We start from the raw sequence: 14,706 nt of genomic DNA on the forward strand, positions 1-14,706 counted from the left end.
CAGCTAGTTCTGAAGCACAAGTTTGATTGTGTCTATACTACAGATTGACCTTCACTGGAATGAGATTATTCTAACTTATTCTGCTTAAAAAGGACAAATGAAAGGGAGATTTTTGTTGCTCCATCTTACTCCCCCTTAATCATTCTGAAAGGTGGTTATCAACCCAAAATGTCCTGATGGAGTGTATCTCATTTCAAGCCCTGTTTATTAAAGATTTCCTCATCCTTCAGATTTAAAGATTTTTGCTGCAGGATTTGGTGGAAGTGCAAAGTTGACGGTTCATTTTGGACAGCAGTCTATCTTCCTCATCAATTACATTTAAGATTCAAGAAAGAAGCAGAAGAACAGAGATAGCAATAGTGTGAATTAGAATCAAATCAGGTACAGAAACAAAAATAGAGAGAGAAAGAAAGATGGATGGAGTGAGAAAAAGAAAGAGAAAGAAAGAAAGAAATTCTTTTGGTTGTAAATTTTAAAAATCTCCATCAACAATCTACAACCTATAGGAATGAGAGCCCTCAGTTTCTATAGTTTGCTTTCTGAACTGAGGAGTTTGAGGGGCATTGCAAGAACATTGTCACTGAAAAGGTCCTTATGTTGGAAAATACCTGACCTAACTTTCTGCGGTGAGTTTAATGTGGAACTAATAGGCATATGCAGCAATATCTTGAAATTCATGGGGAGGTTAACAACAAGATCTCATTATGTGAGGCTCCTGGTAAAGCAGCACAAATCATCCAACAACTTGTAATGATTTGCAACTTATATCGTATCTCTTCCTTGCCACAAATTGTTAGGTTATTTACATACTGGTTAACAGTGTGAGCATAAAACTCACTAGTCTGTTGCCAGCAGATTCTGGCACAATGTGTCCAATTACATTCCATTAAGCAACTTCCTATTCCAGACACTAAATCCAAAAGAAGCATAGCTACCAAACTTAATTATCACACCTTTAATGATTCTGACATACATAATTTGAATTGCTTAAAAGTAATTTGACCAGATATACCAAGCACAATAGGGAAACAACTTCTAACATACTCTATTTTATCAAAGTTTCCATTTTTCAGAAGTTAACGATTTAATGCTAAGACTATGCAAATTCAATTGAATTCATAAGTGTCCGTTTCAAATTTCTAGCAAGCTTCAAGGACTAATGAAAATCCAAACTTATCGAAAGCTGAGAGATTTGGTAGAGCAGAGTGATGTTACATTCCAGTACAGATGATTTTTCAATGACAAAATGAAAATTTACATGTTAGCCAATTTTTCAAACTTTGACAGGGAGTTGGAGGAGCAAACTGTGCAATTTTAGATATTATTGCATGGTTTTTGTTCCATATTACAAATGGAATCCGCAATAGTTTTTCTCATATTAATAGTTAAAAACCTGAAAAAGCAGTTTCAATTAACTACATTACCTGAAGACTTGTGAGCAAAAAGTTAAGAATATATAAACAACTGCACTTCAATTGTGGAAATACAGCTGAGTAAAATTAAAATCTCTTATTCATAGTCACAGAATCACAGAATTGTTACAGTGCAGGAGGCGGCCATGCGGCCTGTTGTCTCAGTGCCAGGTCTCTGAATAAGCAATGCACCGAGTGCCATTCCCCAGCCCTCTCCCGTAACCCTGCATATTCTTCCTTGTTAGATAGTATTCTAATTCTCTCTTGAATGCCTCAGTTGAACCTGCCTCCACCACACTCTCAGGCAGTGCATTCTAGATCTTAACCATTCGCTAGGTAAGTTTCTCCTCGTGTGTCCATTGCTTCATTTGCCACCTGAATTAATTTTCCACAGCAAATTTGCCATAAACACAATGAACAGAGGTGTTCAGAAATCATTTTTAAATATGTTCCACTAATCTAGGAAACAATTTAAAACATACCACTATTAAGTGTATTTGGTGGCAGTATGCGAAACTCTAGACTTTTACGATTAAAATCAACGCAAAGTGATTTTTCCTGAGATAACAAAAATATGAAGAATTTCAAGTTTGGCAGAAGATTTCCACCACTGTATGGAATGCAGTCGATTAATGGGAACTTAAGTCCGTATTATTTAAATCTGAAATCTCTTTAATGTTACAGCCCACATCTATAAACATATTGTGTGAAGTTATGATAAACTCTTGAACAAGCAGCTCCAGTGGACACTTTCAAAGCTGCTGCACATTAATTCTGCTACATAATACTTTTCGAAACTGCACATCTGCAACTGATTTTACTCCATCAGTTTTAAGATGCACTTTAGACTGCAGTTACTAAATTTTTTTTGGAAGAGTCTAAATTACAAAAAACTTGAGAGCACATCAAAGCGGTAAACTAATCTTTCTCCCCGATCTTGGTCACCAAACTCAAAAGAGAGAGCTAAGACGTTTAATGGAATAAGGATTCTCCTATAAAGTACAGGACAAACTAACTTAAAGAAAGTCTTTTCTTATTTTCCCCACAATAAATCAATTAGCTGAGCCAACACCAACCTGAGGGTTTGAGCATTTCATCTCCAGAGACTCCAGGTCCACGTGGAGACAGACGACAAATGAGTGTCTGGTTTCGGGGCCGGAGGTTTGCAGCTTGTGTGAAGTGATGGCCAGAGTCGAAGTACAGCCCAAGGGTTCCACGAGGTTACAGGCCTTCAGCTGCCCGAGTAAAGTATACACACTGAACTGGCTGAGACTGATAGTCCAAGGGAAAGCATCACCTGATAAAATAAGAGGAAATAAAAATCTTGATCTATTAAGTAACCATTTCAACAAATCTTGCACCCCCCCCACCCCCACCATCCCCAGATTATTGGTACAACAATGTAGAGCAAACAGATATAATCTTAAACCCAGCAATAGTAACATAGGTCACAGTTAAAAATGTACAAGAAAAACATTCATTATTCCAAATTATCTGTTCAACATCTCTTTCAAAGAGCTGACATAGGCACAATAGCCTTCTTTCCTGTGTAATTCTAAGATGACTGTGCTGCTTTCCTCTTAAATAAGTCACATACTTTCATCTCCTAAGATTTCTTTATTTTTTCACGTAACTTATTATTGGCTGATGAGCAATATGTTTCCAAATCTGTGACAATGATGTCTGAAACCACCGTAGAAGATTTGAGAGTGCATCTAGACACAACCTCCTTAGATCCTCCTGCTCTGTATTTGACTTAAGCTCGACTTGACACTCTCCAAAATGAGAGATCAGAGAGGAAAATTACAACATGGGGGAACCACAACCCCAAAACATGTCCTGCCACACCACAGTGTAACAGTCTGCTCTTGGAATAGCTCAGGGCGGGTGGTGGTGGAGGAGGGGAGGAGAAGGTGAAAGGGAGGGAGAGGGTGGGGTAAGGAAAGAAACAAAGAAAGAAGGGAAGGGAGGATGGGGGCGAAGGGAAGGATGGGGGCGAAGGGAAGGATGGGGTAAGGGCAAAGGTGGAGAAGGGGGGAAAGCAGGGAAGGAAGAAAAAACGGAAGGGGGGAAGGGAGGAGGGCTGAAGAGGGAAAGGACCTGCATGCTTGTTTCCATTGATTGGTGTACAAGGATACTCAGGTCCCTTTGTACAACAACATTTCCCAATCTATCACCATTTAAATATTGTTCTGCCATTCTGTTTTTCCTACTGAAGTGGATAACTTCACACTTATCCACATTATACTGCATCTGCCATGTATTTGCCCACTCACTCAACCTGTCTAAATCGCCTGGAAGCCTCTTAACATCCTCCTCCTTGCTCACATTCCCACCAAGTTTCGTGTCGTCAGCAAACCTGGAAAAGTTACATTTGGTTCCCTCATCAAAATCATTGATAGTTATTGTGAATAGCTGCGGTCCAAGCACTGATACCTGCAATATCCCACTGGTCACTGCCTGCCACTCTGAAAAAGACCCATTCATTCCTATTCTGTTTCCTGTCTACTAACCAATTCTCACCACATCCACTGGCTCTCCCTTACCTATTCTGCTAGTTACATCCTCAAAAAAACTCCAGTAGGTTCGTCAATCATGATTTCCTTTTCACAAATCCACGTTGATATTATCTAATCCTAATGATATTTTCTAAGTGTCCTATTATCATATCCTTTATAACAGATTCTATTCTATTATTATGAGTGACCCAAGATAGTGGAAGGTATCAACCTGTTCAAACTGAACTCCATTAATCAGAATTCTCTAAGTCTTTCCACTCATCCCTATTACCTTTGTCGTGTCAACATTGATCAGGAGACTGTTTCCATTTAACTTAATCAAGACAGTCCACCAACTCCTGTAGCTCCTCCAATGAGTTAGTGTGCAGAATAATGTCATCAGCATATCAAAGATTCAAAACTCTCCACCCGCCAATCGGTATACCACCTGTGCATCCATCAAGCGTCTCCCTCAACCATTTCTGCTCGAATGTTGAATAAATATGATGAGAAGACCTGTCTAACACCATTTTTGACTCTGAACCTTTCCTAGAGGGGGGCCAAACACTCATTAACTAGCTTATTAAAGCTTGGCTAGCAAGATGATTAAATGTGGTGGGTATCCCATGTCTAACATTGTCAACCAGAGTTTCTCGTGTGAGACCGAATCAAATGCCTTCTCAAAATCAATGAAGCATTCAAATTGGCTGGCTAATGTTCTTGGACTTTGCGCAATTGATTCTAAGATTAGTGACGTGACCTTTGGTTTATCTTCCACTTTGAAATCCAACTTGATCATCAGCAATCTCACTCTCTATCTTTATCCAGATTCTCTCCAGGATGATCCTGAGCAAGATTTCATGAGTGTGGGAGATCAAAGCAACTATTCTATCATTTTCACACTGTTTCAGATCACCTTTCTTCGGAAGGGGGTAAAGGTAGTATCAGTCCAGTCCTCCAGCCAGGCTGTAGCTACAGATGTCTAATGTTAGAAGATTTAATTTAGCTAAAGAAATACCTATGAGCACATCTAAGATGTCATCAAGTGTTAGAACATTGCGCAGTTCCTTATTTTGTCCTAATAAGGACAAAATTTACCACAAACACATTTTTGTTTTAAAAGTTAATGCGCCAATTGAAATCAAAGCTGCCAAAGGGTTGAACAGGTTTGACTACATCCAAGAATGTTAAGTATGTGGAAATTTCACTAATTTAAGCTAAGAAGAGTCAAACTATAGTCAGCACTTAGAAAGCGATGAGAGAACAACAGTTTTTATTTATACAAGACTTTAATATACAGAAACATCCCAAGTTGCTGAACAGACTTTTAAGGAAAAAGAGTAGATAGGAAGCCAATGGAGGAAATATTAGGGGTGAACAAAGCCTTTGAAGAGATAGGATTTGAAGATGTCTTAGGCTAAAAGAGAAAGTCGAAGAGGTGAAGAAGGTTAAGAAATAAAAATCAGTACATGTTCCTCCTCCTACTTTTTGGCCAGTATGGGCATCAGTCACAATAAGAACCATAGAACACTACAGCACAGAAAACAGGCCATTTGGCCCTTCTAGTCTGTGCCAAAATATTATTCCACTAGTCCCACTGACCTGCACCTAGTCCATAACCCTCCAGACCTCTCCCATCCATGTATCTATCCAATTTATTCTTAAAACTTAAGAGTGAGCCCGCATTTACCATGTCAAATGGTAGCTCGTTCCACACTCTCACCACTCTCTGAGTGAAGAAGTTCCCCCTAATGTTCCCCCTAAACCTTTCCCCTTTCACCCTAAAGCCATGACCTCGCGTGTTTATCTCTCCTAATCTATGTGGAAAGAGCCTACTCACATTTACTCTGTCTATACCCCTCATAATTTTGTAAACTTCTATCAAGTCTCCCCTCATCCTTCTATGCTCCAAAGAATAAAGTCCTAAGCTGTTTAATCTTTCCCTGTAACTCAACTCCTGAAGACCTGGCAACATCCTAGTAAATCTTCTCTGCACTCTCTCAATCTTACTGATATCCTTCCTGTAATTAGGCGACCAGAACTGCACACATACTCCGAAGTTGGCCTCACCAGTGTCTTATACAACCTCACCATAACATCCCAACTCCTATACTCAATACTTTGATTTATGAAGGCCAGTATGCCAAAAGCTTTCTTTACAACCCTGTTTACCTGTGATGCCACTTTCAGGGAATTATGTATCTGAACTCCCAGATCCCTTTGTTCCTCCGCACTCCTCAGTGCTCTACCATTTACTGTGTATGTCCTAACTTGGTTTGACCTTCCAAAATACAACACCTCACACTTTTCCGCATTAAATTCCATCTGCCATTTTCTGGCCCATTTTTCCAGCTGGTCCAGATCCCTCTGCAAGCTTTGAAAGCCTTCCTCGCTGTCCACAACTCCTCCAATCTTAGTGTCATCAGCAAACTTGCTGATCCAGTTCACCACATTATCATCCAAATCATTGATATAGACAACAAACAACAATGGTCCCAGCACAGATCCTTGAGGCACACCACTAGTCACAGACCTCCAGTCTGAGAAGCAATCATCCACTACCACTCTCTGTCTTCTCCCACACAGCCAATTTCGAATCCAATAAGCTTCAGTATTGAGAGAAAGGGCAGGAAGAAACACAGTATTCCTAATTACTATCCCATAACCCTGCCTTTATGTGAAAATCTGGCACTCTCTTCCTCCAAAAAGTTACACACGAAGGTACGAACATACGAATTAAGAATTAGGAGCAGGAGTAGGTCACTCAGGCCTGCTCTGCAATTCAATAAGATCATGGCTGATATAATTTTAACCTAAACTTCACGTTCCTGCTTAAGCCCGATAACCATTCACCCCCCTTGCTTATCAAGAATCTAACTACTTCTGCCTTAAAGATATTCAAAGACTGTCTCAACCGCCTTTTGAGGAAGAGAGATCCAAAGTCTCACAACCCTCTGAGAGAAATAACTTTCCTCATCTCTGACTTAAATGTTATATTTTTAGACAGTGACCCCCAGTTCTAGATTCTCGCTCAAGAGGAAACATCCTTTCCACATCCACCCTGTCAAGTCCCCGCAGGATTTATGTATTTCAATCAATTCCCTTCTTACTCTTCTAAACTCCAGCAAATACAAGCCTAGCCTGTCTAGACTTTCCTCATAAGACAATGCACCCATTTCAGGCATTAAAATTAGTAAACCTGCTCTGAACTGCTACGAATGCATTTGCATCTTTCCATAAATGAGGAGACCAATATTGCACAGTACTCCAGATGTGGTCTCACCAAAATCCTGTATAAGTGAAGCATAACCTCTCTACTCTTGAATGCAATTCCTCTTGCAATAAATGATAACATTCCATTAGCTTTGCTAATTACTTGCAGCTCCTGTATAGTAGCCTTTTGCGATTCATGCACTAGGAAATCCAGATCCCTCTGTGTCTCAGAGTTCTGCAATCTCTCACCATTTAGATAATATGCTTCTATTTTATTCTTCCTGCCAAAATGGACAACCGCATATTTTCCGACATTATACTCCATTTGCCAGATCTTTGCCCACTCACCTAACCTATCTAGATTCTTCTGTAGCCTTATGTCTTCTTCACAACTTACATTCCTATTTGTGTCATCAGCAAATTTAGCAACTATACCATCATCTAAATCATTTATACAAATTGTAGAGTTGAGGTCCCAGCAGAGATCCCTGTGGCACACCAGTTGTCACCTCCTGCCAGTCAGAAAAAGACCCATTTATGCCTACTCTCTGTTTCCTGTTAGCTAGCCAATCTTCTATCTATGCCAATATGTTACCCCTTACACCATGAGCTTGTATTTTCCACATTAACCTTTGATGAGGTACCTTATCAAATGTCTTCTGAAAATCTAAGTACAGTGCATCCACTGGTTCCCCTTTATCCACAGCACCAGTTACCTCTTCAAAGAACTCAAATATATTCGTTAAACATGATTTCCCTTCCACAAAACTATGTTGATTTTGTCTGATTACTTTGAATGCCCGATTATAAAGTCCTTTAAAATAGCTTCTAACATTTCCCCTGGCAGATGTTAAGCTGACAGGCCTATAGTTTGCTGCTTTCTGTCTCTCTCCTTTTCTGAATAAAGGAGTTACAGTAGCTATTTTCCAATCAACTGGAACCTTCCCTGAATCTGGTGAATTTTGGGAAATTAAAACCAACGCATCAACAGCTATCTCACTAGACCCTAGGGTGAAACCCATCAGACTTGTCAGCCTGCAGCTCCAGTAAATTACTAAGTACCACTTCACTGGCCATTGTAATTTTCCTAAGTTCCTCCTTCCCTTCCAATTCCTGGTTTACAGCTTTTCCTGGGATGTTACTTGAATCCTCTATCGTGAAGGCCGATGCAAAATACTGGTTCAATTCATCTGCCATCTCCTTATTTTCCATTATTAATTTCCTAGACACACTTTCTGTAGACTAACGCTCACGGTTAACTTTTTTCTTTCTTAAATATCTACAGAAACTCTTACTCTGTCTTTACATTGCTGGTTAGCTTTCTCTCATACTCCAACTTTTCACTCCTTATTAATCTTTTAATCATTTTTTGCTTTTTTTTATAGTCTGTCCACTCTTCTGACCTGCCACCCATCTTTGTGCAATTATATGCTTTTTCTTTAAGTTTGATACAATCTTTAACTTTTTTTGGTTAACCACAAATGGTCGGTCCTTCCCTTGGAATTTTTAGTTCTTGTTGGAATGTGTATTCTGTATCTCCTTAAATGTCTGCCACTGCATCTCTATTGATCTATTGCTTAACATAAATTGCCAGTTCATTTTTACTAGCTCTGCTTTCATGTCCTCATAATTGGCCTTATTTAAGTTTCAAATACCAGTCTCAGACCCAGTCTTCTCTCCCTCAAGCTGAACATAAAATTGAATCATTTTATGATCACTGCTCCCTAGGGGCGCCTTCTCTATGAGGTCATTAATTAATCTTATCTCATTGCACAATATCAGGTTTAGTATAGCCTGCTCTCTGGTTGGCTCCAGAATGTGCTGATATAAGAATTATTCAGCAAACATTCTATGAGTTCGTCATCTACGCTACCTTTGCCCTTCTGATTATTCCAATCTATATATAGATTAAAAACCCCCATGATAATCTCTGTACCTTTCTGACAAGCTCTCACTATTTCTCCTTTGATACCCCATCCTATCATGTGTTTACTGTTAGGGGGCGTGTATACCTCTCGCACAAGTGACTTTCTGCCTTTATCATTCTTCATTTCTACCCAAACCGCTTCTTATATCCTGGTTTCCTGAACTTAGGTCACCCCTCTCTATTGTGCTAATATCGTCTTCAATTAATAGAGCAATCCTCCAACTTTTCCTAACTTCCTATCCTTTCTAAAAATCACATGCCCTTCAACATTCAAATCCCAATCTATGCTACCCTGCAGCCATGTCTCTGTTGTACCGATTAATTTGTACTTATTTATTTCTATTTGCTCCATCTGTTCCTCTGTTTTGTTTCGGCTGTAATGTGCATTCAGATACAGCGCATTAAGTTTTGTCCCTTTATAATTTTTGTAACCTCTAGCCTTATCTGTTGATTTAACATGACACTTGTACACTCTGTCCCTTCCTGTCATGGTCTGTCTATCATTTCCCATATTAATACTTTCCTCTCTTACCATATCTCTGCCCACATTTGATTCCTTGCCCCAATTATTTAGTTTAAAATCCTCTCTACTTTCCCAGTTATGCAGTTTGCAAGAACACTGGTTCGGGTGTAGACTGCCCCAGCGGTTAGTCATGGTTAGTCTTCTCATCTACCCTGCCGACCTCACATTCAGGTAGCAATCATCTCAAACCTGTTTAACAATTGCAAAGTCTGAGGCTCTGCTACAACTGTCTGCTTGGTCCCTTTGCCCCTGACTCACTCAGGGCCACATCCTCCTATTCCTCACCACTGACCAAAACAGATGCCCTTATTCTAAGAGATGTGACCGTCTTCTGGAACAAAGTGTCCAGGTATTCCTCCTCTCACCCTTCTGTTGCACAGTGTCTGTAGTTTGGCTTCCAGATCAATAATCAATAATCCTAATCCTCCAGCTAATAAAATTGATAAAAGAGTCAATGGACGTAGTATACTTGGATTTTCAGAAGGCTTTTGATAAAGTCCCCCACAGGAGGTTGATTAGCAAAATAAATTCACATGGGATAGGAAGCAATATACTGACATGAATTAAGGATTGGCTAACAGCCAGAAAACAGAGAGTAGGAATAAACGGGTCATTCTCACGCTGGCAGGCTGTGACTAGTGGGGTACCGCAAGGATCAGTACTTGGGCACCAGCTGTTTACAATATATATCAATGATTTGGATGTGGGGACCAAATGTAATATTTCAAAGTTCGCGGATAATACAAAACTAGGCAGGAATGTGTGTTGTGAGGAAGATGTAAAGCAGCTACAGGAGGATTTGGACAGACTTATTGAGTGGGCAAGAACATGGCAGATGGAATATAATGTGGAAAAAGTGAGGTTATCCACTTTGGTAGAAGGAACAGACATACAGAGTTTTTCCCAAATGATAAGAGATTAGAAAGTGTAGATGTACTAAGGGACCTGGGTGATCTTGTCCATAAGTCACTGAAAGCTAACATGCCGGTGCAGCAGGCAATTAGGAAGACTAATGGAATGTTAGCCTTTATCGCAAGAGGATCTGAGTAAAGGAGTAGTGAAGTCTTGCTTCAATTGTATAGAAGCTTGGCTAGACCGCATCTAGAATACTGTGTGCAATTTTTGTCCTCTTAACTCAGGAAGGATATTATTGCCACAGTGGGAGTGCAATGAAGATTCATCAGACTTGTTCTAGGGATGGAGGGACTTTCTTATGAAGAGAGATTGGGCAAACTGGGCCTGTATTCTCTAGAGTTCTGAAGAAAGAGAGGTGATCTCATTGAAACCTACAAAATACTTAAAGGAGTAAACAGAGTAGATGCAGGTTAGGTGTTTCCCCTGGTTGGGGAGTCCAGAACCAGGGACACAATTTCAAAATAAGGGAGAAGCCACTTAGGACTGAGATGAGGAGAAATTTCTTTACTCAGAAGGTTGTGCATCTTTAGAATTCTTAACCCAGAGGGCCGTGGAAGCTCAGTCATTGAGTATGTTTAAGGTAGAAATTGATAGATTTTTGATTAACAATAATATCAAGGTTTATGGGGATAGTGTGGGAAAAGGCATTGAAGTGTTTGATCAGCCACGATCATATTGAATGGTGGAGCAGGCTCGACGGGCTGAATGTCCTTCTCCTGTTCCTATGTTCCTAGCTGCTTACATTTTCTGCAGACGTGTTTGTCCTGGATCACCTTGGAATCCAGAAGACCCACATTCCACAGCTGCAACATAACACCTGTCCTGCCATTGTTACCTATGGTTTTTAGTTAAATTTATTTAGTCACACACGTGGGACCAGCTCTGGGAATGGCCAGAGGAGCAGCCGGAGCAGCGGGACCAGGGCAATAACGGTTGGTGCAGCGACTGGGATGCGCGAGGAGACAGGCGACTGCGCTGGAGTGAGATGGAGACTGAGAGCTCAGCCACAATTTCATATGAAACAGCCAAGAAATTCCAACTTCCATTGTCTCCAGTGAACCAAAAGAGAATCCTTCAGGTCTGCAACATTTCAATTGCCATCCTGAGGACCCAGGGGCAGGAATCACTACCTGGTAGTTACTGCCCGGAGCGGCACCACACAGGCCGACAGCAGGATCGTGAGGCCGCCACTGCTCTTTATGAATCCCAGGGAAAGAGGTACTGTGGGAAGGAGAAAAAAACAGTAGGAGTATGTGCGTCTATATGTCCCATGCCCATGGTGGAGCCTGGTCTCCCGTCGTCTCGGAGCCCCTTGCCACTAGATCAAGGCTTTGCTTCATCAAGCCTGTGTAGTAGCTGGTGTGCAACGGTCACCCCATGTTAAAAGATCTCATGCACAAGCATTTTCCACCCCCTTAAAATGGAGTTCGGGACCTGGAACATAAGGACCCTCATGGACAACCCCAACAGCAACAGACCAGAACGGCATACTGCTATTATTGTCCAACATTGACAACGCTGTCCTTAGGTGAGGCCCAGCGGGCAGGGAAAGGCCAGCTCAAGAAACAAGCTGGTGGTTACACCTTCTTCTGGAAAGGTAAACCAGTAGAACCTCCACGGGGTTGGCTTCGCCATTTGAAACGAACTAGCTGGCCGTCTCAAAGACACCTCTTGCAGGATACACGAGCTCACCTTAGACCAGAACCAGTGCACTCAGCACATACGCCCCAACACTTGATTCTACAGACCAGTCCAAAGAGGAATTTTACTCCAGCCTCAACAATCCTTGGCCTGAGTCCCAGTGGGCAATAAGCTGATCCTCCTTGGCTATTTCAACGCCAGAGTTGGGAAGAACATAGACCTTGGGGAGATGTAATATGCAGAGAGGAGGTAGGGAAACCCAACACCAACAGTACCCTGCTCCTAACAAAATGCCTAGAACACAACCTTGTCATAACCAATGCCTTGTTCCATCAGAGAGACAAGTACAAGGCCTCATGGCAACACCCTCGCTCCAAGCACTGGCACCTGCTCGAATGTGCCATTGTTCAACCGAGGGACCAAGGGACCACAAGGGCATGCATATCACCCACGCCATGACAGCAGCCATGACTGCTGGGTGGACCACCGCCTAATTTGCTGTCATCAACATCAATGGAGCCCCAAAGCAGCGATGGCAACAGAAACAATGCCGCATGAAAATCAACACTGACGCACTCAAGGACCCTGAGAGCCATTTTCAGCCAGTGCCTCACTGCCAACCTGGCAGCTCCCAGTGACCCAGACACGCAGAGTATCCACAGCACCTGTCATAATAATATTATTGGAATTTATTGTACAATAGTAGCGTGTGTGCATGCGTGTGTGTGAATGCATGCATGTGTATGTGTGTTTGTGCGTGTGTGTGTGTGTGTGTGTGTGTGCGCGCGCATGCGTGAGAGAGAGGGAGAGACTTAGTTGGATTAAAGGCAGCTGGTCTGGAGGCTTTGATGTGACAAAGATAAGCTGGGTTTGAAATGTTAAGTAGGTAAACTTGGGGGAAGTTTAAAATGTAAGAGATAAAGGGGACATTTACATTTTAAATAAACCAGACTAGTTTGGATTCAAAGAGAGGGAGTGAAATATTACACCTAGCTATGATAAGATATAAAAAGTGTGAAAAACCTTCAGCCTCTAAGCCTCAAGCTGCTGTCTACAAAATACTGAAGTTAAGGAAACTCACATTGAATTAGATTGTCAGGGTATCATGTTTTTTTGTCTGGGTCTTTTAAAATCAAAAACAGAATTACCTGGAAAAACTCAGCAGGTCTGGCAGCATCGGCGGAGAAGAAAAGAGTTGATGTTTCGAGTCCTCATGACCCTTCGACAGAACTTGCGTTCGTGTCCAAGAAAAGCTTATGGCATAATTAATAAGATTATGGCTGATGTGTCTGTAATCTCAACTCCACATTCCCGCCTATCCCCAATAACCTTTCGCCCCTTTGCTTATAAAGAAGCTAACTATCTCTGCCTTAAAAATATTCAAAGACTTTGCTTCTGCCACCTTTTAAGAAAGAGAGTCCCAAAGGCTCACGATCCTCAGAGGAAAAATTTCACCTCATCTCTGTTATAAATGGGTGACCCCTTATTTTCAAACAGTGACCTCTAGTTCCAGATTCGCCCACAAGAGGAAACATTCTTTCCACATCCACCCTGTCAAGACCCTCAGGATCTTATACGTTGGAGCCAAGGTAGGTAAATGGAGTTAAGGTACAGATAAGCCATGAACTAGTCGAATGGGGAAACAGGCTTGAGAGGCTGAATGGTCTACTCCTGTTCCTATATTAACAACAAGAAATGATTGTGCAATATAGACGTGAAGACTCAAAAGTTACACAAAATTTAGAAGATGGAATAAAGAAGACAGCATAAAGTACAGATTTACAGTTACCCAGCCTTGCTTCGCACAGTATTCATTGAGCACAAACACAACACAATTTCCAGAGAATTATTCTTAATGGTGTGATTAAAGACAGAACATTAGCATGTTTGTTTTTAACCAGCTCCTTTGAAGTATTATTTCACATTTTTTTGGTTTTGGGGCCAATTAAATCTATAATCTGCAATTAATTTCCAACAGAGAAAAGGAATTAAATCACAAAATGATTTGGGGGAGACAAGATACGTCACAATCATCTTGGGACATGTTAATTAAGTTGCATTTTACCTGTCTTTGGTAAACCAAAAGAAAAGCCCTTAAAGATTTTTTCTCATAAGTTCAATATTTATATCATGGCAAGCTAAATAAACATTTCAAACTGTTTTGATTTTTTTTTTAATTCATTCATGGGATTTGGGCTTCGTATTTATTGCCCATCCCTAGTTGCCCGTGAGGTGGTGGCGGTGAGCTGCCTTCTTGAACCGCTGCAGTCCATGTGGTGTAGGTACACCCACAATGCTGTTAGGAAGGGAGTTCCAGGATTTGACTCAGCGACAGTGAAGGAACGATGATATATTTCCAAGTCAGGAGGTGAGTTACTTGATGCAGAATTCAAAGGCCTGGCCCATTTCAGTTTCTGGTCAACAGTAACCCCCAGGATGTGGATGGTGGGGAATTCAAGAATGGTAATGCCATTGAATGTTAAGGGAGGACAGTTACATTCTTTCTTGTTGGAAATGGTCATTGATTGGCACTTGTATGACATGAACCTGACTTGCCACTAATCAGCCATGTCCCGA

General features: G+C 41.1%; 1 protein-coding gene across 7 annotated transcripts in view; it reads right to left on the reverse strand.

Annotated features, from left to right (window-relative positions):
• Positions 1 to 14,706, reverse strand: part of LOC121278899 (vacuolar protein sorting-associated protein 13B-like) — a 1,102,197-nt gene that overhangs the window by 393,487 nt on the left and 694,004 nt on the right. For all 7 annotated transcript variants that reach the window (XR_005943292.1, XM_041189400.1, XM_041189399.1 and 4 more), the window contains one exon: positions 2,489 to 2,709. Coding sequence is in view for 6 of the 7 variants with exons in the window: in XM_041189400.1 (XP_041045334.1) it covers positions 2,489 to 2,709 (221 nt within the window). In the remaining variant the exon portion in view is untranslated. The remainder of the gene's footprint in view (positions 1 to 2,488; positions 2,710 to 14,706) is intronic.

Source organism: Carcharodon carcharias, chromosome 6 (genome assembly GCF_017639515.1).
Source record: "Carcharodon carcharias isolate sCarCar2 chromosome 6, sCarCar2.pri, whole genome shotgun sequence".
In the NCBI taxonomy this organism is placed as follows: domain Eukaryota; kingdom Metazoa; phylum Chordata; class Chondrichthyes; order Lamniformes; family Lamnidae; genus Carcharodon; species Carcharodon carcharias.